The following is a 26800-nucleotide window of genomic DNA, read 5'->3' on the forward strand; positions in this document are numbered from 1 at the left end:
ACTATTTTCGAAATTTAACTTTAAAATTCTAATTTTTAATTTTCGAAAATCCTCTCACCTCTCATCTTCTTCTATTTATTTATTCATCTACTAAAACTTCTCTTCATCTCATATCTCTGCTCCCCTCACCCTTCTGTTTGGATTCTCCTTTCTTTTCTCTTCTACTCTTCTTTTCTTCTACTCACAACAAGGGAACCTCTATATTGTGGTAAAAAGGATCCCTATTATTATTTTTCTGTTCCCTTCTCTTTCATATGAGTAGGAGCAAGGAAAAGAACATTCTTGTTGAAGCAGACACTGAACCTGAAAGGACTCTGAAGAGAAAACTAAGAGAAGCTAAAATACAACAATCCAGAGACAACATTACAGGAATTTTTGAACAGGAAGAGGAGATGGCAGCCAAAAATAATAATAATGCAAGGAGGATGCTTGGTGACTTTACTGTACCTAATTCTAATTTACATGGAAGAAGCATCTCCATCCCTACCATTGGAGCAAACAATTTTGAGCTTAAACCTCAATTAGTTTCTCTGATGCAACAAAACTGCAACTTTCATGGACTTCCATCTGAAGATCCTTTTCAGTTCTTAACTGAATTCTTGCAGATATGTGATACTGTTAAGACTAATGGAGTAGATCCTGAAGTCTACAGGCTCATGCTTTTCCCTTTTGCTGTGAGAGATAGAGCTAGAATATGGTTGGACTCTCAACCTAAGGATAGCCTGATCTCTTGGGATAAGCTGGTCAAGGCTTTCTTAGCCAAGTTCTTTCCTCCTCAAAAGCTGAGTAAGCTTAGAGTGGATGTTCAAACCTTCAAACAGAAAGAAGGTGAATCCCTCTATGAAGCTTGGGAGGGATACAAGGAACTGACCAAAAAGTGTCATTCTGACATGCTTTCAGAATGGACCATCCTGGATATATTCTATGATGGTCTGTCTGAATTAGCTAAGATGTCATTGGATACTTCTGCAAGTGCATCCATTCACCTAAAGAAAATGCATGGTTGCTAACAACCAGTTTATGTACACTTCTGAGAGGAATCCTGTGAGTAATGGGACGCCTCAGAAGAAGGGAGTTCTTGAAATTGATACTCTGAATGCCATATTTGCTCAGAATAAAATATTGACTCAGTAAGTTAATATGATTTCTCAGAGTCTGAATGGAATATAAGCTGCATCCAACAGTACTCAAGAGGCATCTTCTGAAGAAGAAGCTTATGATCCTGAGAATCCTGCAATAGCAGAGGTGAATTGCATGGGTGAACCCTATGGAAACACCTATAATCCCTGATGGAGAAATCACCCAAATCTCTCATGGAAGGATCAACAAAAGCCTCAACAAGGCTTTAATAATGGTGGAAGAAACAGGTTTAGCAATAGCAAGCCTTTTCCATCATCCACTCAGCAACAGACAGAGAACTCTGAACAGAATACCTTTAATTTAGCAAACTTAGTCTCTGATCTATCTGAGGCCACTCTGAGTTTCATGAATGAAACAAGGTCCTCCATTAGAAATTTGGAGGCACAAGTGGGCCAGCTGAGTAAGAAGATCACTGAAACCCCTCCTAGTGCTCTCCCAAGCAATACAGAAGAAAATCCAAAAGGAGAGTGCAAGGCCATTGATATAACCATCATGGCCGAATCCAAGGAGGAAGGGGAGGACGTGAATCCCAAGGAGGAAGACCTCCTGGAACGTCCAGTGATCAATAAGGAGTTTTCCTCTGAGGAACCAAAGAAATCTGAGACTCATCTAGAGACCGTAGAGATTCCATTGAACCTTATTATGCCATTCATGAGCTCTGAAGAGTATTCTTCTTCTGAAGAGAATGAAGATGTTACTGAAGAGCAAGTTGTCAAGTTCCTTGGTGCAATCATGAAGCTGAATGCCAATTTATTTGGTAAAAAGACTTGGGGAGATGAACCTCCCCTGTTCACCAATGAACTAAATGCATTGGATCAACTGAGATTGCCTCAGAAGAAACAGGATCCTAGAAAGTTCCTAATACCTTGTACTATAGGCACCATAACCTTTGAGAAGGCTCTATGTGACCTTGGGTCAGGAATAAACCTCATGCCACTCTCTGTAATGGAGAAACTGGGAATCTTTGAGGTGCAAGCTGCCAGAATCTCATTAGAGATGACAGACAACTCAAGAAAAGAGGCTTATAGACAAGTAGAAGACGTGTTAGTAAAGGTTGAAGGCCTTTACATCCCTGCTCATTTCATAATCCTGGATACTGGGAAGGATGAGGATGAATCCATCATTCTTGGAAGACCCTTCCTAGCCACAGCAAGAGCTGTGATTGATGTAGAGAGAGGTGAACTAGTCCTTTAATTGAATGAGGACTCCCTTGTGTTTAAAACTCAAGGTCATCCTTTTGTAAACATAGAAAAGAGGCACAGTAAGCTTTTCTCAGTACAGAGTCAACTAAAGCCCCCACAGTCAAACTCTAAGTTTGGTGTTGGGAGGCCTCAGCCAAACTCTAAGTTTGGTGTTGAACTCCCATATCCAAACTCTAAGTTTGGTGTTGGAAGTCTATAAAATTGACCTGATCACCTGTGTGGCTCCATGAGAGTCCACTGTCAAGCTATTGACATTAAAGAAGCGCTTGTTGGGAGGCAACCTAATTTTTATTTATCTAATTTTATTTTTATTTTTATTGTTCTTTCATGTTTTATTAGGTTCATGATCATGTGGAGTCACAAAATAAATAGAAAATCAAAAACAGAATTAAAAACAGCAGAAGAAAAATCACACCCTGGAGGAAGGACTTTCTGGCGTTTAAACGCCAGTAAGGAGCATCTGGCTGGCGTTCAATGCCAGAACAGAGCATGGATCTGGCGTTGAACGCCCAAAACAAGCAGCATCTTGGCGTTCAGACGCCAGGAATGCACACTGAGGAAAACTGGCGCTGAACGCCAGAAACAAGCATAGAACTGGCGTTCAACGCCAGAATTGCATGCAAAGGCATTTTACATGCCTAATTGGTGCAGGGATGCAATTCCTTGACACCTTAGGATCTGTGGACCCCACAGGATCATCTCAGTATCTGTGGATCTCACAGGATCCCCACCTACCTCCACTCATACTCTTCCCTCTTCTCAATGTTCATCCTCTCTTCCCAATAAACACCTTTCCCCAAAACCCTTCACCAATCACCTCAAGCTCTCTTCCCTATCACCCATTCACCACTCACATCCATCCACTCTTTCCCATAAACCTACCTCACAAACCCCACCTACCTTCAAAATTCAAAATCACTTTCCCACCCAAACCCTCCCCATATGGCCGAACCTTAACCCCTCTCCCTCCACTATATAAACCTCTCCATTCTTCTTCATTTTCACACAACACAACCCTCTCTTCCTCTTCTTGGTCGAAACACAACCTCTCTCCCTCTCCTCCATTCTTCTTCTTCTTCATCTCTTCTTTCTTCTCTTGCTCGAGGGCGAGCAATATTCTAAGTTTGGTGTGGTAAAAGCATAAAGCTTTTTGTTTTCCATTACCATTTATGGCACCTAGGACTGGAGAATCCTCTAGAAAAGGGAAAGGGAAGACAAAAGCTTCCACCTCTGAGTCATGGGAGATGGAAAGATTCATATCCAAAGCCCATCAAGACCACTTCTATAATGTTGTGGCCAAGAAGAAGGTGATCCCCGAGGTCCCTTTCAAACTCAAGAAAAATGAGTATCTGGAGATCCGACATGAGATCCATAGAAGAGGTTGGAAAGTTCTAACAAACCCCATCCAACAAGTCGGAATTCTAATGGTTCAAGAGTTCTATGCTAATGCATGGATCACTAGGAACCATGATCAAAGTAAGAACCCGAACCCAAAGAATTATCTCACCATGGTTCGGGGGAATTACTTAGATTTTATTCCGGAAGATGTGAGGTTGGCGTTCAACTTGCCAATGATGGAAGAGAACGCACGCCCCTACACAAGGAGAATCAACTTTGATCAAAGGTTGGACCAAGTCCTCATGGACATATGTGTGGAAGGAGCTCAATGGAAGATTGACTCAAAAGGCAAACCGGTTCAACTGAGAAGACTGGACCTTAAGCCTGTAGTTAGAGGATTGTTGGAGTTCATTCAACGCTCAATCATTCCCACTAGCAACTGGTCTAAAGTTACTATAGACCGGGCCATCATGATCCATAGTATCATGATTGGGGAGGAAGTGGAGGTTCATGAGATTATACCTCAAGAACTCTACAAGGTGGCTGACAAGTCCTCCACTATGGCAAGGTTAGCTTTTCCTCACCTCATTTGCCATCTACGCAATTCGGCTGGGATTAACATAGAGGGAGATATCCTCATTGATGAGGACAAGCCCATCACTAAGAAAAGGATGGAGCAAACAAGAGAGCCTATTCATGGATCTCAAGAGACGCATGAAGAAGCTCATCACTAAGAAATCCCTGAGATGCCTCAAGGGATGCACTTTCCTCCACAGAACTTTGGGAGCAAATCAACACCTCCCTAGGAGAACTGAGTTCCAACATGGGACAACTAAGGGTGGAACATCAAGAGCACTCAATCATCCTCCATGAAATTAGAGAAGATCAAAGAGCTATGAGGGAGGAGCAACAAAGACAAGGAAGAGACATAGAAGAGCTCAAGGACATCATTGGTTCCTCAAGAAGAAAACGCCACCATCACTAAGGTGGACTCATTCCTTGTTCTCAAATTTTCTGTTTTTCGTTTTCTTTATGTTAAGTGCTTATCTATGTTAGTGTCTTATTACATGATCATTAGTATTTAGTAACTTTGTCTTAAAGTTATGAATGTCCTATGAATCCATCACCTCTCTTAAATGAAAAAGGTTTTTAATTCAAAAGAGCAAGAAGCACATGAGTTTCGAAATTATCCTTGAACTTAGTTTAATTATATTGATGTGGTGATAATACTTTTTGTTTTCTGAATGAATGCTTGAACAGAGCATATGTCTTTTGATGTTGTTTTTTAAGAATGTTAAATATGTTGGCTCTTGAAAGAATGATGAACAGGAGAAATGTTATTTGATAATCTGAAAAATCATAAAATTGATTCTTGAAGCAAGAAAAAGCAGTGAATACAAAGCTTGCAGAAAAAAAAAAGAAAAAAAATGGCGAAAAAAATAGAAAAAGAAAAAGCAAGCAGAAAAAGCCAAAAGGTCTTAAAACCAAAAGGCAAGAGCAAAAAGCCAATAACCCTTAAAACCAAAAGGCAAGGGTAAATAAAAAGGATCCCAAGGCTTTGAGCATCAGTGGATAGGAGGGTCTAAAGGAATAAAATCCTGGCCTAAGCGGCTAAACCAAGCTGTCCCTAACCATGTGCTTGTGGCGTGAAGGTGTCAAGTGAAAACTTGAGACTGAGCGGTTAAAGTCAAGGTCCAAAGCAAAAAAAGAGTGTGCTTAAGAACCCTGGACACCTCTAATTGGGGACTTTAGCAAAGCTGAGTCACAATCTGAAAAGGTTCACCGAGTTATGTGTCTGTGGCATTTATGTATCCGGTGGTAATACTGGAAAACAAAGTGCTTAGGGCCACGGCCAAGACTCATAAAGTAGCTGTGTTCAAGAATCAACATACTGAACTAGGAGAATCAATAACACTATCTGAACTCTGAGTTTCTATAGATGCCAATCATTCTGAACTTCAATGGATAAGGTGAGATGCCAAAACTATTCAAGAGGCAAAAAGCTACAAGTCCCGCTCATCTGATTGGAGCTATGTTTCATTGATATTTTGGAATTTATAGTATATTCTCTTCTTTTCATCCTATTTGATTTTTAGTTGCTTGGGGACAAGCAACAATTTAAGTTTGGTGTTGTGATGAGTGGATAATTTATACGCTTTTTGGCATGGTTTTTAGTATGTTTTTAGTAGGATCTAGTTACTTTTAGGGATGTTTTTATTAGTTTTTATGTTAAATTCACATTTCTGGACATTACTATGAGTTTGTGTATTTTTCTGTGATTTCAGGTATTTTCCGGCTGAAATTGAGGGACTTGAGCAAAAATCAGATTCAGAGGTTGAAGAAGGACTGCTGATGCTGTTGGATTCTGACCTCCCTGCACTCAAAGTGGATTTTCTGGAGCTACAGAACTCCAAATGGCGCGCTCTCAACATCGTTGGAAGGTAGACATCCAGGGCTTTCCAGCAATATATAATAGTCCATACTTTGCCCGAGTTTAGACGATGCAAAAGGGCGTTGAACGCCAGTTCTACGCTGTAGTCTGGAGTTAAATGCCAGAAACACGTCACGAACCAGAGTTGAACGCCAAAAACACGTTACAACTTGGCGTTCAACTCCAAAAGAAGCCTCTGCACGTGTAAACTTCAAGCTCAGCCCAAGCACACACCAAGTGGGCTCCGGAAGTGGATTTATGCATCAATTAATTACTTCTGTAAACCCTAGTAACTAGTTTAGTATAAATAGGACTTTTTACTATTGTATTTTCATCTTTGGATCACCTTTGGATTATCTTTTGATCTATTGATCACGTTTGGGGGCTGGCCATTTGGCCATGCCTGAACCTTTCACTAATGTATTTTTCAACGGTAGAGTTTCTGCACTCCATAGATTAAGGTGTGGAGCTCTGCTGTTCCTCATGAATTAATACAAAGTACTACTATTTTTCTATTCAATTCAACTTATTCCGCTTCTAAGATATCCATTCACACTTCAACATGAATGTGATGATCGTGACAGTCATCATCATTCCCTATGAACACGTGCCTGACAACCACTTCCGTTCTACCTTAGATTGAATGAGTATCTCTTGGATTCCTTAATCAGAATCTTCGTGGTATAAGTTCGAACCCATGGATGGCCATTCCTGAGATTCGGAAAGTCTAAACCTTGTCTGTGGTATTACGAGTTGGATCTAGGAAGGGATGGCTGTGACGAGCTTCAAACTCGCGAGTGCTGGGCGTAGTGACAGACGCAAAAGGAGGGTGAATCCTATTCCAGTATGATCGAGAACCTCTAGATGATTAGCCGTGCCATGAAAAAGCATTTGGACCTTTTTCACAGAGAGGTTGGGATGTAGCCATTGACAACGGTGATGCCCTATATAAAGCTTGCCATGGAAAGGAGTAGGAATGATTGGATGAAGAAAGTAGGAAAGAAGAGGTTCAGAGGAATGAAAGCATCTCTATACACTTATCTGAAATTCTCACCAATGAATTACATAAGTATTTCTATCTTTATTTTCTATTTATTTATTATTATTATTCAAAAACTCCATAACCATCTGATATCCGCCTGACTGAGATTTACAAGATGACCATAGCTTGCTTCATACTAACACTCTCCGTGGGATCGACCCTTACTCATGTAAGGTTTTATTACTTAGACGACCCAGTGCACTTGTTGGTTAGTTGTATCGAAGTTGTGACAAATTATGAATTAAGATTAGAGCACCAAGTTTTTGGAGCCATTACCAGGGATCACAATTTCGTGCACCAATAGTAAAGTGGCAACTGAAGAAAAAGACCAGGAGAGGCTCAAGAAGAAGGAGGAAGAGCCACAAGCTCTAAGAAAAGGAAAGCAAGTCATGAAAGAGCATCCACAAGAACAGAGAAAGGAGGTAAAAGCTTACATTCTTCCTCTGCCATACCCTCAGAGGTTGAAAAAGGAAACCAAAGACCAACAGTTTCCCAATTTCTTGGAAGTTTTCAAGAAGCTGGAAATCAACTTACCCCTTGCTGAAGCTTTAGAGAAAATGCCATTGTATGCTGAATTCTTCAAAGAACTCATTAACAAGAAGAGAAGCTGGAATGAAAAAGAGACTGTGATCTTGACACAAGAGTGCAGTGCAGTAACTCAAAAGGTTCTCACACCAAAACTCAACTATCTTGGGAGCTTCTTTTTGCCTTGCACCATTGGCAACATGTCCATTGATAAGGCACTGTGTGATCTAGGATCAAGTATCAATCTGATGCCTCTATCTATGATGAGAATGTTGTCTATAGAAGAAGTAAAGCCTACACGGATGTCCTTGCAACTATTTGATAGATTAATGGTAATCCCCAATGGAGTGGTTGAGAAACTCTTAGTCAGGGTGGGTAAGTTCATATTTCCAGCAAGAGGGAGAAACTCTTTGTGATATTGGATCTAGATGAAGAGGGAGGCAATTCTATCATATTTGGAAGGCCTTTCCTAGCCACAGCAAGAGCCATCATTGATATGGAAAAATGAGAAATGACCTTGAGAGCACATAATGAGCAGATCATTCTAAATGTCTTTAAGGAGATACAACATCCTGCTGAAAAGAAAGGTTGCATGAGAATTGAGGAGGAAGACTTAAACTGGAAGGAAAAACCCAAGCAAGCACTCTTCAACTCACCCTTGGTGCAAAAGACTGACAATAAAGAGAAACGAAAGGGTCATGAGGATAAGAAGGCTGAGAAGGGATTGCAAAAAGAGGTTACAAGATTAATCATTATGAAGAAATCCCCTGACATAACGCCTGCTTCTAAGAAAGAAGGGTCACCAAAGAAAAGAAAGAAGAGCAGGAAAAAGGTTCCAAAAGGGTGGAGAAACAGGAAAATTCCAATTGAAGAGTTCTCAGAGGGAAAAAAAGTGAAACTAATCTACCAACAGTTGGAGGCATTTCCTCAATCTGATGATTATTACATCGTCAATAAAATACTCTCGTTGGAACATATATAGATTGTTCATCAATACACAGGAAAAAAGCTCATAGTGAGAGGGGACAAGCTGAGGCACTATGATCATCAGCCACCATAACAGAGAACCAATGTCAAGCTAGTGACAGTAAAAGAGCGCTCCATGGGAGGCAGCCCATGATTTAGTGTTCTTGCTTTTATTTTAATGTCAATAATTAATGGTTCTTCTAGCATGAATTTGAGCTTTCATGAATATATTTGATTGTTGCATACAACATTTTTAAAGCACATGATTGATTCCTAAGTTTGGTGTGCCTAAAAGCACTCTAAAATGGCTTTTCAAGCATGATGATCATATAACCATCTAAGGATATATACTCGTTCATTTTCTTGAAGTATATAGCCAAACATTAAGTTTGGTGTTCTACATGTGCTATGAGTTTAAAGAAAGTCAAATTTGCTCTAAGTCTAAAATTCATGAAAAGACAAACCATGCCTTGCATTAATTTCTTTTGAATTTATGTTGTTAAAATAGAAAATAAAATGTTCTTTATGATGAATAAACTAATAGTGACATAAATTAAAATTGGATTTCACATGAACTATTTGATGTAAAACAAGTTTGGTGTCCACCAAAGCTATGTTTACTTAATGTGGCACGGTTAGTCATTCATATATAAGGAACATGTAGCCAAAATTTTCAATTTTCTTTATCTAGTTATTAATTTTCACTTGCTCATCACCACCTCTTTAAACTCAAATTTTGTTGTGTTGTTAAGGTGGATAAGTATGAAGAAGAGGAGATTGAGGGAAATGGCAAGACCATGCAGTACGGTTAACACAAGGGTGAAAAGCATATCATATGTGCTGGGAAATGGCTCCTTGGAAAGCACAAATCTGCACAATGGTGGGAAAGGCTCATCACCTAGAAAACTGAACACATGTGCCCAATGAAGAGGTGATTCTTGTCCTCGTTTAACTCCACATGCACACCTTCCATTCCCACTTTCTCATAACATCTCCACCGTTCATTATTTGTCAATCCTTCCTACAAGTAACTCCAAACACAAATCCGGCTCATACTTTCACTTGATTCATCATCTTTCATAACCAAATAGATTCTGCCTTCCTTATACATCCCAAGTCCTTGTATTTTAACTTGAGGAACCGTGCCCATAAGAGTTCTGCCCCTTTCCTCTTAAACCATGTTATGTCTAAAAGTTTCTTCCCAATCCTACCTTCTCACCTCCAACCGTGCTCATAATTCTTCTTGTGCTTGACATTGTGAATTCAACTCCCTCCTTCCCTATTCAATGGCTTCATCAAGTTCCAGAAGGAGAAAAGGGAAGCAATCGACTGAAGCTGAACCACCCACCTATGATGACAAGAGATTTAAATCTCAATTACATGTGTTACAATATTACGGGTGGATGGAGAATAAAGAAGTTATTCCAGAGATTGGATTCAAATTGAAGGAAGGTGAATACCCCATGACAAGGAATGAAATTGAAAAGAGAATATGGGAACTCCTGTGTGAGCCACTTACAGACATAAGTACAACTATGATAAGGGAGTTCTATGAAAATGCAGTAAGGAAAAGTAAAACTAGCCTCCCCTACAAAAGTTTTGTTAGGAGAGCTGAAGTAGACTTCAGCCCAGCAACAATCATGAGTGTTTTACAAATAAGAACAATCCCTTTCAGAGAGCCCAGCTTTGACGAAAGAACGAAGGGCGAGAATAACCCTGATGAGCTAGTAAATGGTATATGTCTGGAAGGCAAAGACTGAGAAAGAGATTTAAATGGGGATCCAAGTTACTTGAAGAGAATTGATCTTTCACCTGAGGGCAAGGGTTGGTACGAAATAGTGAGAAGATCAATACTCTCCACTGGAAACCCTTCAGAAGTTATAGTGAAGAGAGCAATCATGGTGCACTGCATACTCAAGGGAAGAGAAATAAATGTCCCATAACTTATAGCAGACAGCATCCAAGAGATGGCTGAGGACAGCAGCAAATCAAGCAGACTTAGTCACCCAAGTACTATATTACGGCTGTACAATAGAGCAGGGGTGCTCTTTCAGGATGCAGATACAGACTGGGTAAAGGAAAGGAAGGCAATCACCAAGCAGAGGATGGATGGTGCTACTGACACTCAGAGGGAGAAAAGATCTCAAGAAAGAAAGGAGGAGACCACAAATAGAAGAGGGACAAGCTTCTAGCACAATGGATTTAAGCCAAATTCAGATTTCCATTGAAGAACTGTCTTAGCAATACGTAAGGGCTAAAGAGCAACAACAAGAACAATACATAAGGACTTAGGAGCAGCAAGAGAATTGGCAGCTGAAGATGATGGATAACAAGAAAATTTCCAACTGAAGATGATGGATCAACAGAGAGAATTCCAAGAAAGTTTTTTGGAATAGCAAAGGGAACAATCTGGTCAATCTCAAGAATCATTCAACAAATTATTTCAACAACAAGCTGAGCAAGAGAAGTACATCCAAAATCTTTATCAATGGAAGAACATATACCACACAGCTGGAGAGCATAGGTATCTAGACAGGATGGAGTATGATATAGAGACTCAAGCAAAGCTAAACTACATAGCCTGTGGCATGCCAGTGATGAACCGAGAGATCAAACCATTTGTCCAGTGTCATGAATTAGTAGACAATCAAAGAGCAAGAGCTAAGAGAAATATAGAAAGAATGGAGCAAAGGTTGAAGGAGGTTGGACTCCAGGATCAGATAGACCATTCTTGGGATCAGAGATGCCCTGCTGAAGAACAACAAGAAACAAAAAAGAAGAAGAGGCAGGAGCCAAAGAAGAAAGGAAAGTCTAGTAAAGGAAAAGAGCACAAAAATTAGAAGTGGTGGAGCTCCTTTCATAATCTTAGTAAATAAGGAAGATGAACATCTGAAAAATGATATGCCTTCCAAGTTTTCATGTTTTGCACTTTTATGATTAAGCTTATATGTTCTACACCTTTATGTTTTTGAATAAGTTTTCATGTTCTCCATTACTATAATATTTCTCCATTTTCTTTCTGCATGAATAAAAGAAAATGATTTTAACTGAAAGTGAAATTGTCCAATTTGATAGGAATGAGAATAAAGTTTAGTGGTGGTATGTGCTAGATTGTCCAAGTAAGCTCACTAATAAAGAGGAAGGGTAGAGTGTTCTTTTTAAGTATGAACTTAGGACTGTCTGTAAAATCTTGGTAAATAAAGATCCTTGGAAAAAGAAAGAGTAAGAAGGAAAGGAAGAAAAGCCAAGAATTGGCAACAAAAAAATTGAAAGAAACAAATAATAAAGCTAGACATTGATGAGGGAAAAATGATTCCACACAAAACTCACTAACAAGTGTACCGGGTCGCATCAAGTAGTAATAACTCACAAGAGTGAGGTCGATCCCACAGGGATTGATGGATCAAGCAACTTTAGTGAGGTAATTAGTTTAGTCAAGCTAATAGTAATGAATTGAATGATAATTAATCAGCTGAATGTAAATTGCAGGGAATTTAAATTGCAGAAAGTAAAGTGACTGAATCTTAAAGAGCAAGAAAGGTAAATTGCAGTAACTATAAAGGAAATTGGGTGTTGGGAATTTAAATGAAGCTGTAAATCAGAATTTAGAACAGTTGTAGAAGATGTAAATTTGCAGGAAATGTAAATCAAGCTCACAGCAAACTCAAATGTAAAGTGTAGAGGAACAGGAAGATTTAAATTGCATGAAAGTAAATTGGAAGCAATGAGAACAGAAAGCAATGAGAACAAAAGATTAAAATCAAGCTCAATGTAAATTGAATTGTAAAATTGCAGAAAGGGAAATTTGTAGCAGAGGATTATTAGAAACTAAAATTTCATAAGCCAAGTTGAATTCAATACTTGAAATGTAAAAGTGCAAAAAAATAAAAGTGTATCAAAGAGAGCTTTCTATACTGTCCTACTCCTACTCCTATTGCTCTCTAGCAATGCCAGCCTTGCTCTAATGAAATGAGATTGATGCCTTTATATAGGCTTTACAAAATGAAAATGAAATTGAAATTGAAAACAAATTACAAATGAAATTCCTAATCTAGCTTCTCTTTGCTTGATGGCATTGATTAGGATGCACTTGGTTCACTGCTATTGAAGCATTCTGTTTGGAGCAGTGAACTCCACGTTCACTTGTCATGTGTGCTTCCTTGGTGCGCATTTGGTTCCTAGCGTTGCATTAGTGAATGCTACGTTCACTCACCCAACACTCTCTCTTGGTTTCTTTTTGGTGCGCGCCTTGCTTTCCTTATCAAAAGTCACGAAAACGTTCACATTAGTGAACGTGACATTCACTTTTTTGAACGCTAACCTTTTGCTGAGTGTGGTTTTTGGGCCTAAAAAATGCCTATCACTTGTGCTTCAATTTCATGCCGAATATAGATTGCTATATATCATTGGAAAGCTCTAAATGTCAGCTTTCCAACGCAACTGGAAGCGCATCAATTTGACATCTTTAGCTCAAGTTATGGTCCTTTGTAAAGGCATGGTCATGCTGTCAGCGCCAAGTTAACAAAAGTGAACGCCCAGTTAACTTTAGTGAACGCTCCCCTTACTTCCAAGCTGGATTTCACAAGAAAGTTAACAAAAGTGAACGCCTAGTTGACAAAAGTTAACGCCTAGTTAACATTTTGAGCGCTGATTGTGAACATGGAGCACGCTTTCTTGATTTAGTTATGGGCCACGCTTTTAAAAGCATGTCCTAAGGCTCCAAAGTGTGCCTCAACTCTAAAATGTGTCCAAAATTTCTCTTTTCTTCTGTTTAGCTTATTTTGTGCTTTTTTTGCTTCTTTTTCTTCTTATTTCCTACATAGTTTATAAAATCAAAAGATCAAATAAATATACCATTTAAGCACAAAAAGAATGCAATATTTAAGCACTAATCATCAATTTCTTGTATGAAAAAGCATAGAAAAATATGACATGATGACATGTCATCACAACACCAAACTTAAACCTTGCTTGTCCCCAAGCAAGAAAAGAATCATGCAATAGAGATTGACAATCCAAGGTAAGAAGAATAGCAACTCAATGTTCATGGTTGGCTAGTTTTCTATGCATGCCACAATCACAAAAGAAATGTAAATGATTGATGCTTCTATCTAGCTCAATTTATGAAATCTTTTCCTTATATTTCTTCCTTGAAACAAGCTTTTGATTTTCTTATTGGCTTCTCCTTTTGGGTGTTTTGCCCCTTGAGTCGATAACAAAGCTACGACTCTAAATGCTTTATTTTCAATTATTACCACTTGATACACAAGCACCACAAGCATTTAATTAGAGGACTTCCTTAAGCTCATTTGTTTCTTTTCTTTACTCTCTAATCATTGATGCTCAGAACCTTGAGCTTTGAGGGAGTGTATTTGCACTTGAGCCTAGCCTTGGCTCTAAGTGTTTTGTTTTCAAGCTTTTTGCCTGATACATAAACACCACAAGTACTTAACAAATGAATTGCCATTGGTACTCAGAGCCTTCAGCTTTCTCATTCTTTCCCTTTTTCTTTTCTTGCCTTAATTTGCAATTGTTTCTTTAAGGTTTTCATGATTTCAAAAATTTCACAAAATGTCCTAGATGAAAACTTCAATTAAATAAGATCTAATACAATTGAGCAACAGTTAACCATACTAGCCTTCCAATACTTGTATGCACATGCTAAATTCTTCTTTAATAACCTTGTTTGTTTATGATCATGATACTTTATTGCTTTTGAAATCACAAAACTCAAGATGGTAGTCATAATGGCATAGCAATCATGTTACAAATCAAAATTCAGGATATGCTTATTCATACACACATGTAAACAGAGAAGATAAAGATAATCATGCAATTTAAAGTGCTGGAAACAAATGAGAGGAAAATAAACTTTACAACCTTGTAATTCATCTTCTCTATTGTTGTTATTTTCCTCCCATTTTTCCTCTTCCCCTACCAACTTCAGAATGCTTGCTCATCCTCAAGCAACAATTAGAACAGTGGTGATGGGGCTAAGATGGATCATGAGTGTCTTACATAATGAAATGTTAGTAGTACATGTGTTTTAAGCAAGAAAAATTAAAGATAACCATAAAGGCACAGAGAAACAGAGACTTTGTGATTGTAAAAATAAGAGGGTGTGCATGATACATTGCATAAAGAATGAGTGGCACACCAAACTTAGTGTGACACTCTCACTTGAAATTGATGCAAGTATCTAGTAAAGATTGGAACCAAATTTTGTTGCATAGCAACACCAAACTTAGAATGCAACTATATGTCAATTTATTTGAACTAAAACTAAACGCAAGGAACTGTTATATGTTAAATACAATCACCAAGCCAAGAATCTGTCATGAGTAAGAATTTCCTGGTGAGGTATTTAACAAAAAATAGTCAAGAAGAAAAATAAATGAAAGCATTAAAAACAAAGAAATAACTAAAGTAAACAGAATAATAAAGTGTCAAACCAAAAGAATAACACTACAGAGGCATTATGATTATGCAGACAAGTGGTGTTGCTGGATTTCTTGCATAGAAACTAAGTGGCACACCAAACTTAAAATCTTAGTGTGACACTTTCATTTTTTATTTGATGCAATCATCCAGAAGGATTGAAAACAAATTATTGTAAGGCAATACCAAACTTAGAATGTAATCATATACCAATTTATTGAATTTAATCAAAGTAGACAAAGAAGGTAAGCAAAGAACTGAAATGTTACCTAAGGTTGGGTTGCCTCCCAACAAGCGCTCTTTTAGCGTCATTAGCTTGACATGTTGTTCTTCACTTTCTTCCTCTTCTTCTAGTTTGTTAAGAGGACTGACCTCAAGGGGGGAAAAGATTCAGCTATTGCCACCTGTCTTAGTCTCTCCTCAGCAAGCTTCCTTTTGTTAATGGCTTGATTGAGCTTGCTTGCTGGATCAGGGGTAGGATCGGTGCTCTTGTTAGTTTCCTTCACTTCTTGGATATCAATACTTGGTGATTGTGTCATGGTTGGAGCATTATCTTCATCAAAAGCCTTTTGAATTGGTGGTTCAATGAGCCCTTCTTCTATGCAACTTTCTGCTTCACTTGAGTTTGGACTTCCTTGATTGTCTTCCTCACTTTCTTGTTCCTCTACTTTTACCTTTGTACTCAACATTTGACTTAATAGCACTTTTATGGAGGAGGTTTGTTGATCTTCCCAAAATTTTTTCATCTCCTCTTCATATCTTTCAATCACAAATTTAATTATTGAGACTTTTTGGTTCAGAGAAGTTTGTAGGGGTTGTGAGTTTTCATATTCCCTTGTCATCTCAAGTGGCTTTTATGGATATGCAGCTTCGGGTTCAACTACCTCCACCACCTCATTCTTCATTGAAAGTTTGCTTGACACAGGTGCCTTTTCTTCTTGCACTTCAACTTCCTCATTCACATCCATTAATTGGTCTTTATCTTCCTTGCTCAGCAATTCTAAGTTTCTCCTCATTTGCTCTAAGTGCCCATCCATCTTTTTGAAGATGGTTTCTTGCTCTTTCTAGGATTGTTCTTGCCTTTTCAATAATTATCTGGACTTTTGAAGGGGATCCTCAGCTACTAGCTCAAAAGATGAAGGTTGAGAGAGATTTTGTGGATATGGATGTGTGGTGTTTAGGTTGTTTTGAGTGATATGGAATGAATCTTATGAATTGTGGAATAAATTTTGTTGTCGGTGAAATAAATTGTATGGATCTTGGGTGAGACTTTGTGTTGAGGCATAATCAAGTGATGAAGAATTTTCAAATGAGGAACTATGAGGTGAGGTTGGACAAGTTTGCATAAATGAATTGAAGGTTTGCTCAAGTGATGATGGCTCTTGATAAGTGGAGTATGAACTGTCAAATGCTTTCTGGTTTTGATCCTCCCATCCACAATGTGAATCATTGTAGAATTCGTCATAGTATGGGTCATTTTGTGGCATTGGGGGATAATCTTGCATGAACTTGTTGAAAGCACACTCTAGTGATGATGTTTCTTGATGAACAAAGTATGGATCATCAAGATCCCTTTGATTTTGACCTTCCCAGCCACAATATGAGTAATTGTTAGACTTATCAAAATCTGGATCATATTGTGTCTCTGAGAAGTGTCCCATTTCAACTGATTGTTCACACTCTTGTTGACATGTCCAGACACCATGAGGGTAATGACACAAATCATCTTGTGGTTCTGGATCATATCTTATATGAATTGCTTCATCATCTATCATTTCTTGGTGATATTCCGAGCCATCATAATGACTTGAATCATTTTGTGGTGGTGGAAAATATCCCATGTGATTCTCTTGCTCATCTTGTGGTTCTGAGACATATCTCCATGGATTGGAGTGCTCAGGATCTGTAATTTGTTGGTGATATTCCCAGCCATCATTAGAAATTGGTGATAGTGGGTAATATCCCATAAAATTTGTTTAATCACAAGACGAGTTGAACTCCATTCGAATTTTGTAAAACACAACACCAATGAAAATTGAAATTCATGTCTCAGAGAAGAATTTCTTAGTGAGGCAATAACTCAAACACCTTGATATCAGCTTAAAACAGAAAACAAAAACAAAGAAAATGCTTAATCTAGACTTCCTACCCACTTAATCATTGTCAATCTATATCAATCCCCGGCAATGGCGCCAAAAACTTGATGAGGGAAAAACGATTCCACACAAAACTCACCGGCAAGTGTACCGGGTCACATCAAGTAGTAATAACTCACAAGAGTGAGGTCAATCCCACAAGGATTGATGGATCAAGCAACTTTAGTGAGGCGATTAATATAGTCAAGCTAACAGTATTGAATTGAATGAGAATTGATCAGCTGAATGTAAATTGCAGGGAATTAAAATTGTAGAAAGTAAAGTGACTGAATCTTAAAGAGCAAGAAAGGTAAATTGCAGTAACTATAAAGGGAATTGGGTGCTGGAAATTTAAATGAAGCTATAAATCAGAATTTAGTATAGTTGCAGAAGATGTAAATTTGCAGGAAATGTAAATCAAGCTCACGGCAAACTAAAATGTAATGTGCTGAGGAACAGGAAGATTTAAATTGCATGAAAGTAAATTGGAAGCAATGAGAATAGAAAGCAATGAGAACAGAAGATTAAAATCAAGCTCAATGTAAATTGAATTGTAAAATTGCAGAAAGGGAAATTTGTAGTAGAGGATTATCAGAAACTGAAATTTCATAAGCCAAGTTGAATTCAATACTTGAAATGTAAAAGTGCAGAAAAATAAAAGTGTATCAAAGAGAGCTTTCTATTCTATCCTACTCCTACTCCTGTTGCTCTCTAGCAGAGCCAGCCATGCTCTAATGAAATGAGATTGATGCCTTTATATAGGCTTTATAAAATGAAAATGAAATTGAAATTGAAAACAAATTACAAATGAAATTCCTAATCTAGCTTCTCTTTGTGCCTTTGAGTCATGTTAATGGGCTTTGCGTACTTTGGATTTGAATGAGAGTGGGTCTGTGAAGAATTGGATCGAAGATGGCACTTGATGGCATGGGTCAGGATGCACTTAGTTCACTCCCAGTGAAGCGTTCTGTTTGGAGCAGTGAACTCCACGTTCACTTGTTATGTGTGCTTCCTTGGTGCGCATTTGATTCCTAGCGTTGCATTAGTGAATGCTACGATCACTCACCCAACACTCTCTCTTGGTTTCTTTTTGGTGCGCGCCTTGCTTTCCTTGGCAAAAGTCACGAAAATGTTCACTTTAGTGAATGTAATGTTCACTTTTTTGAATGCTACCCTTTTGTTGAGTGTGGTTTTTGGGCCTTAAAGATGCCTATCACTTGTGCGTCAATTTCATGCCAAATATGGATTTCTATATATCGTTGGAAAGCTCTGAATGTCAGCTTTCCAATGCAACTGGAAGCGCATCAATTGGACATCTGTAGCCCAGTTAACTTTAGTGAACGCTCCCCTTGCTTCCAAGATGGATTTCACGAGAAAGTTAACAAAAGTGAACGCCCAGTTAACATTTTGAGTGCTGATTGTGAACATGGAGCATGCTTTCTTGATTTAGTTATAGGCCACGCTTTTAAAAGTGTGGCCTAAGGCTCCAAAGTGTGCCTCAACTCCAAAATGTGCCCAAAATTCCTCTTTTCTTTTTTTTTAGCTTATTTTGTGCTTTTTTTTTCTTTTTCTTCTTATTTCCTACATAGTTTATAAAATCAAAAGATCAAAGAAATATACCATTTAAGCACAAAAAGAATGCAATATTTAAGCGCTAATTATCAATTTCTTGTATGAAAAAGTATAGAAAAAGATGACATGATGACATGTCATCAGACACCAATAGCTTGGACCTTAAGATACATGCCTGTGGTGCCATTGTACTAGGATATGCTTGGATGAATAGGTTTTAAGGAGTGTTTCAACACTTGGTAACTTGGGTTAACTAACCCGGGATTATCAACCAAAAGTCCACTATCAAGAGCAACCGAGTTACTGATGCTAGGGCATTTCGGCCAGTTTCACTGACCTTTTCTTTACTGTTTTAGGGTAGTTTCATACATTTTCTTAGGAAATAAGCAAGTTTTGGGTAGAATTTCACTTACATCTTGATTCAAGCAAACATTGTGAATTTTATATGATTTCATGAGAATTATGCATGAATTTAATGAAAAATTGGATGATGCTCACTTTTATACACCAAACCAGTGTTACAAACATTTTCATACTATATGCCTAGCATATGACCAAACACTAAGTTTGGTGTTTCTCTTCTCATGAAAATTAAAAAAAATCATGCATCAATGATCATACATTATCTCTTACTGAGACTTTTCAATTAAAAAGAAATCATACTCTGTGATGAAGGCATCAATTGTGATTTACTACTAGCATCTCACATTTACCCCTTAAACAAGATACAAGTTTGGTGTTCACCAAACTTTGATGCACGGATTTAGGGACACAATTGATCCTTCATGAAAGAAAAAAAAAAGAAAAAAGAAAAAAAAAGAAATAGCCAAAAAGTGGTAGAACAAAAGAAAAACAAAAAGAAACAAAGCTGGACACCAATAGCTTGAACCTTAGAATATATGCCTGTGGTGTCTTTGTATTAGGATCTGCTTGGATTATTAAGCTCTTTGGAGTGCATCAACACTTGATGACTTGGGTTAACTAACCCGGGATCATCAGCTGAAAGTCCACTATCAAGAGCAACCTAACTACAAGGTATTTAGCAGCCCAAAGAGGTGCTGGGCATCAATGTTCTAAGAAGGAATGTAAGCCAAGTGTCTATAGTGAATAATGTGTCAAGTATAAAGAAAAGGAAATGAACTTGCTACACATGACACTCAAATAAAGCTTATGAACAAAATAATAGCCAAGGATAAAGAAATAATGAGAGGTAATAGCAGTATGTACTTGAAGCTTGAAGGAGGCTTTCTAGGCTTAAGAATCAATAAGAGGTGAGTGTATGCATATCCACATAAAACCCCATGAACTACCAATAACACTCTACTAGCATGAACATCCTCTTCCATTTCATTCTTTCTTCTCAATAAATCATTTCTTGCTTGGGGACAAGCAAGCTTTAAGTTTGGTGTTGTGATGACAAGTCATCTTAGCCTAGTTTCACTAGCCTTTTTCTTTTGTTTTCAACTGAATTATGCACTTTCTTGAGCCATAAGCAAGCCAATTGGGTAGATTTTCATGTTTCCTTTGATTTAATCAACCATGTATGAATTCATGCTATTTCATTAGGTTTTATGCTATAATTGTCACATATTATGAAAGAATGAATATCTCATGATTTTGAGCATAGCTTTGATGTGTTTGGTTGATTAATGATAGGTGAAGAAAGCTTGGAGAAAGGTTGAAGCAAGAAGGAATGGTTAGGAGGAAGAGAGGACAAAAAGTTTGAGCAAAAGTTTGCCTCAAACTTTAGCTCAAACTTTTGGATTAATTGAAAATGAACCAGGAAGCAAAAAGCTGGACCAAAAGTTAGCCTCAAACTTTTTGGCTAACTTTTGGCATGAAAAACACTCCCTGGATGAGCAAAAGTTTGCGCCAATGTTAGCCCCTAACTTTTTGGCTAACGTTGGCGCATGAAAAACTCTTCTTGGATGAGCAAAAGTTTGCGCCAACGTTAGCCCCTAACTTTTTGGCTAACGTTGGCGCCATGAATATGCAAGGGGAGGCCAACGTTGGAGCAAAAGTTAGACCCCTAACTTTTGCCCCAACGTTGGTATCAACAAGGAAGGGTGGCTGATGTGAAAAGTTGGAGTAAAAGTTAGCCTCCAACTTTTACTCAAGCATTCATGATTCCAACCCGGTTCAATTCGATTCTTCTCCAAACTCCAAGAGCAATCAACCAAGGCCTCTATCAACCCAATTCCATCAAGAGCAAAGGCCCAATTGAAGGCTTGAAGACCATTTGAAGAAAGTGTATAAATAGCATAGGATTTAAGTTTTTAGGGGAGCTTCCCTTTTAGTTTTTCAGAACAGTTTTCTTTTCGGTTTGCTTAGAGCTCACTTTTACATTTTCTTAGCATTGTTGTTTTAATTCAAGAGAATCGGGGAGGAGAATTGATCTCTCTTCTTCCTTGTTCTTGCCCAGCACTCTTTAATTTTCTTGCTTCGGATCTTGGGTGGAGAATTGAAGAACTTCTGTTTCAATCTCACCTTGGGATCTTGTTTAATTCACTGCTTAATTAAATTTCAGTTTCAGTTAATTGCTTCTTCATCTACTTTCTTTGCAATTTACATTTCATTTGCAATTGTTCTTGTTGGATCTAGGAAGGCATTAAGATCAAGACTTGGCTTTCTAGTCTCTTGGGTCCTGAGATCCGGATTTCCCATTTCCCATTCCCTGTTTACTGTTTTCATGCTCATTTACTTTTCTGTTTTAGATCCGATTCGATCCAAGTCTTCTTCTATTTCTCTTCTTGTTGCAATTTTACGTTTCCTTGTTTAATTTCTGCAAATCCAATTCCCAATTCCCTTTTCAATTCAAGCCATTTACATTTCTTGCACTTTAAGATTCTGCAATTTACATTTCTTGCATTCTAAGTTTCTGCCATTTAATTTCTTGCTCTTTAAGATTCAGCACTTTAAATTCTAGTTCTCTTTAATTTCATGCAAACTACCCATTCCCTTTACTTTTTATGCAATTTAAATTCTGCAAATCACAAATCTCTCAACCAAATCTTGATTCGCTTGACTAAATCAACCACTAAACTAAAATTGCTCAATCCTTCAATCCCTGTGGGATCGACCTCACTCCCGTGAGTTATTATTACTTGATGCGACCCGGTGCACTTGCCGGTTAGTTCTGGGTGTTTTGGAGAAATTTGTTTTTCCACAAAAATATCCCATCAAGTTTTTGGCGCCGTTGCCGGGGATTGATTAGATTGACAATGATTAAGTGAGGTGGTGATCTAGATCTAGCATTTTTATTTTTTGTTCCTTTAATTTTCAATTAACCCACTAACTGTTTGAATTTTTGCTTAAGCTAACTAAAACTTCATTCTAGCAATAGATTGAAGTGTCACTGGTTTGTGTGTTTCTTATGTTCTGCTTGTTTATCAGGTACAAGAAGAAATACACCCATCTTTCATGAACAAGACGAAAGAACTCTTAGAAGGTTAAGAAGATCTGAAAGAGGGAAAAATATTGTTGGAGAAGAGGAATCAGAAGAAGAATTCCAAGATATGGAGGAACATTCAACCAATCCACCAGGTGGAGCAGACAACAACAATAACAATCCACCCCAGAGGAGAGTTTTAGCTTCCTATACTTTTGCAAATCCTAGACATTGTGGAAGTAGCATCTTAACTCCAAATGTCAATGCAAATAATTTTGAACTAAAGCCACAACTCATCACTTTGGTTCAAAACAATTGCTCTTTTGGTGGAGGACCACTTGAAGATCCGAACCAACACCTATCCACCTTCTTGAGGATTTGTAACACTGTTAAAACTAATGGTGTGCCTCCTGACAGCTACAAGCTATTGCTATTCCCATTTTCTCTCAGAGACAAGGCCACTCAATGTTTGGAATCCTTTCCAAGAGACAGCATCAACAATTGGGATGATTTGGTAACCAAGTTCCTTGCCAAATTTTACCCACCTCAAAGGATCATAAGGTTGGAGACTGAAGTACAAACATTTACACAAATGGAGGCTGAACCCATCCATGAGGCATGGGAGAGATACAAGGCCCTAATCAGGAAATGTCCTCCTGAAATGTTCACTGAGTGGGATAAGCTGCAGAATTTCTATGAGGGCTTAACATTGAAATCTCAAGAAGCTTTGGATCATTCAGCTAGAGGTTCCTTGCAACTCATGAAAACTGTAGAGGAAGCTCAAAATCTCATTGATATGGTGGCTAACAACCAATATTTCTTTGCTCATCAAAGAAACCGCCAACCATCACAAAGGAGAGGAGTAATGGAGCTAGAAGGAGTGGACTCAATCTTGGCTCAAAACAAGATGATGCAGCAGCAAATTCAACAACAATTTGAGCAAATGGCCAAGAGGATTGATAGTCTCTAAGTTGCAGTAGTTAACACTAGCCAACCATCAACCACATGGGGACAGAATGAAGAAACTCAAGAAGAACAACAATAAGAGCAAGTACAGTATATGCACAACCAAGGACCAAATGAAGTGTATGGTGATACATACAATCCATCCTAGAAGAACCACCCAAACCTCAGATGGGGAGATAATCATACCCAAAACCAACAACCATGGCAGAGAAACTCAAACCAAAACAACCCAAGAAGCAACCAAAACCACAACCAGCAGTAAACTAACCAAAACCCCTACAGAAAACCTCAAAACAACTACCCCAACCCCAACCAAACTGCCTACCATCCACCACCCACATCTCATAACCCACCTCAAGTATCACCTGAAGCCCAAAGAATCACTAACTTGGAGGCCGTGATAGAAAAAATATTGAAACACCAGGAAATGACAACCAAGAATCATGAAGCATCCCTGAAGAGCCTAGAGAGACAGATGGGGCAAATCTCCAAGCAGATTTCTCTTGAGAGATCCTCAAGCTCTCTGCCGAGTGACACAATTCCAAATCCTAAGGAAGAATGCAAGGCGATACAATTAAGGAGTGGGAGAACATTGATGAGCAATAATGACACTACAAAGAAGCAAGCAGGGAGCAGCAAAAGTGCAATAGAAGATGAGGAGCAAACAAAGGAAGATGAAACCAAGAATCAAGTTGTAATGCCAAACAAGAGCACTGAGAAACTCAAAGAAAAGGATAACCAGTCACACGGTTCAAAAGAAGTAACTCAGGGACAGCAGCAACTAGGAAAGAGCATCACACCTCCACTGCCATATCCCCAGAGGTTCAACAAAGAAACCAAGGACCAGCATTTTCACAAGTTCCTTGAGACTTTCAAAAAGCTGGAAATCAATATTCCTTTTGCTGAAGCACTTGAGAAAATGTCTCTGTATGCCAAGTTTTTGAAGGAGCTCATCAACAAGAAAAGAAGTTGGTATGAGAAGGAAACCATACTGCTCACTGAGGAATGCAGGGCTTTGATTCAAAAAGGGCTTCCCCCTAAGCTTGAAGATCCAGGGAGCTTTTTGCTACCTTGCACCATTGGGGAATTAACCATCACTAAAGCAATGTGCGATCTAGGAGCAAGTATCAACTTAATACCATCCTCCTTGGTAAAAAAGCTGCATATAGAGGAAGTTAAACCAGTACAGATATCTCTAGAGCTAGTAGATAAGTCAACAGTATACCCCAGGGGTATGATTGAAAACCTGCTGGTCAATGTGGACAATTTCATATACCCTGCAGATTTTGTGGTTCTAGATTCAGAAGGGGATGATGGTGACTCTATTATTCTGGAAAGGCCATTCTTGGCCACTGCTAGAGCTATCATAGACATAGAGGAAGGAGAATTAACTCTCAGAATGCATGATAAGAGTGTCACTCTGAAGGTGTTACCAGAAGCACAGTTTGGTAATGAGAAGAAAAACTATATGGAACTTGACAAGGAAGAATCTCAGTTAAAGGAAGAAAGCAACAGGGCGATTCACAAAAACATCCCAAGGCAAAAGATTGTGCAAACTGATGAAGAAGTCCAAGAGAATATGGGAGTATTAGCCACTGAAAGGATGAAAGATTCCCAAGGTAAGCCTACGGCCAGAAAAGAAAGGTCAACGAAAGAAAGGATGAAACGCAGAAACAAAACAAAAAGGGGTTGGAAGAACAGGAAGATTCCAACAGAGGGTCTTTCCAAAGGTGACAAAGTGCAATTGATATATCAACAACTGGGAGCAAGCCGACAGACTGATGACTATTACAATGTCAGCAACATACTCTCGTTGGAACATGCTGAAATTGAACACCAGAGAACAAAGAGGAGGATCACAGTCATGGGAGACAAGTTGAGGCACTACAACCCTCAACCACCATAAAAGAAAGCTCCAATGTCAAGCTAGTGACAATAAAAGAGCGCTCCATGGGAGGCAACCCATGATTTAAGATTTATGTCATTTTAAATTCAATAAGCTATGATCATCTGAGCATGAAATTTATTTTCATAGACGTACTCAATGAATGCATGCAAATTTTTTTTTTCATATGCTAAGACTTCTAAAGTTTGGTGTGCCTTCAAGCACACCAAACCAGTGTTACAAACATTTTCATACTATATGCCTAGCATATGACCAAACACTAAGTTTGGTGTTTCTCTTCTCATGAAAATTAAAAAAAATCATGCATCAATGATCATACATTATCTCTTACTGAGACTTTTCAATTAAAAAGAAATCATACTCTGTGATGAAGGCATCAATTGTGATTTACTACTAGCATCTCACATTTACCCCTTAAACAAGATACAAGTTTGGTGTTCACCAAACTTTGATGCACGAATTTAGGGACACAATTGATCCTTCATGAAAGAAAAAAAAAAGAGAGAGAAAAAAGGAAAATTATGATGAAAACATTTCTTATAAACATTTGACCAAGAATGACATTGGGGATTTCAATTTCACTAGTGGGAGGAAGAAACACATATTTTCTACTATATGACCAAACATTAAGTTTGGTGTCCTCCAAAGAAAGTCACGGCTCAAATGGATATAAGGAATGGTTATTCATATAGTGTTAATGAAAAGAAGCACTCTTGCCACAGTTTGATAAAACTAATGCTTGTTGTCTTGTGGTGATGACTAGGTGGTCAAAGGACACTCTATGAAAGAGACAAGACAAAGGAAAGCATAGCATAAGGACAAAATCTCATCACATGCTTCAAAAAGAGAATCTGCCACTCCTTGAGATGATCTCGGCAAAGAGAATTGAAGAAGCAAGCTTTGTCTTCATTCATCCTTACATGCACACCTTTGATTCACATAGTATCCAATTGCATCCTAGCCCTTCATTGTTCATTTAAATAACATACCACCTCCAAGCCATGCATGTGACCGAACCTTTGCACTCCAACCATTTAAACTTCCCTTCATCATTTCTCATCATAACAAGCTCGGCCTCAAATTTCATCCTTCTCCAAACACACATCAAAATCTCTAACATTCTTCACACTCCCTTTAACCTCAAGAGTCTCAAACAACCAAGTGATCATGGCCTCTTCCTCAAGAACCAAACGAAGAAGAGGGAAAGATCCCATGGTAGAGGAGAGCACCCCTGAATATGACCGATGGAGATTCAAATCTCGGTACCATCAGATGCAAATTGAATGGATGAATGAGAAGAAGATATATCCAGAAATTCCACTCTTGCTGCCCGATGATGGATGCCAAGAAATGAAGGACAAAATTCGAAAGAGGAGGTGGGAGGAACTCATATCACCAATCACTCAAATCAATGCTAATATCATAAGAGAGTTCTATGCCAATGTCTCAAGGCTTGACATGAGTGAAGCCCCAACATACAAGAGCTATGTGCGGGGAGTGGAAGTAAACTTTAGCTCGGATGCAATCAAGAAAGTCTTGGGACTAAAATCAGTCCGCTTTAGTGAACCAGGATACCACCAAAGGGTAAATCGTGATCCGGATTATGATGGAATTGCTAGAGATATATATATGGAGAACTTAGAGTGGAAAGGAGATGACAAGAATAAATACAAGTATTTGAAGAGAGTTAACCTTACCTCGGAAGCAAAGGGATGGTATGAGTTGTTGAAAAGATCAATTCTGGGCACAGT

The 26800-nt window shown here is 38.4% G+C and overlaps 1 protein-coding gene and 1 non-coding gene across 2 annotated transcripts; one reads left to right on the forward strand and one right to left on the reverse strand.

Moving 5' to 3' along the window:
• Positions 1-788: 788 nt before the first annotated feature.
• LOC148555578 (small nucleolar RNA R71) lies at positions 789-892 on the reverse strand. The gene has a single exon (XR_015886772.1). It is a non-coding gene; the product is annotated as a small nucleolar RNA R71 (small nucleolar RNA).
• A 6650-nt stretch (positions 893-7542) lies between these two features.
• Positions 7543-8094, forward strand: LOC107646885 (uncharacterized). The gene has a single exon (XM_016351027.1). It carries the CDS (start codon positions 7543-7545, stop codon positions 8092-8094), a length of 552 nt encoding a protein of 183 aa, XP_016206513.1.
• The last annotated feature ends 18706 nt before the right edge of the window (positions 8095-26800 follow it).

This window comes from Arachis ipaensis, chromosome B6 (assembly GCF_059453495.1).
Source record: "Arachis ipaensis isolate K30076 ecotype BB chromosome B6, ASM5945349v1, whole genome shotgun sequence".
NCBI lineage: Eukaryota > Viridiplantae > Streptophyta > Magnoliopsida > Fabales > Fabaceae > Arachis > Arachis ipaensis.

Bases quoted from the DNA above. Each gene is read 5' to 3' on its own strand.
- LOC107646885 (XM_016351027.1), top strand. From the start codon at position 7,543: ATGAAAGAGCATCCACAAGAACAGAGAAAGGAGGTAAAAGCTTACATT.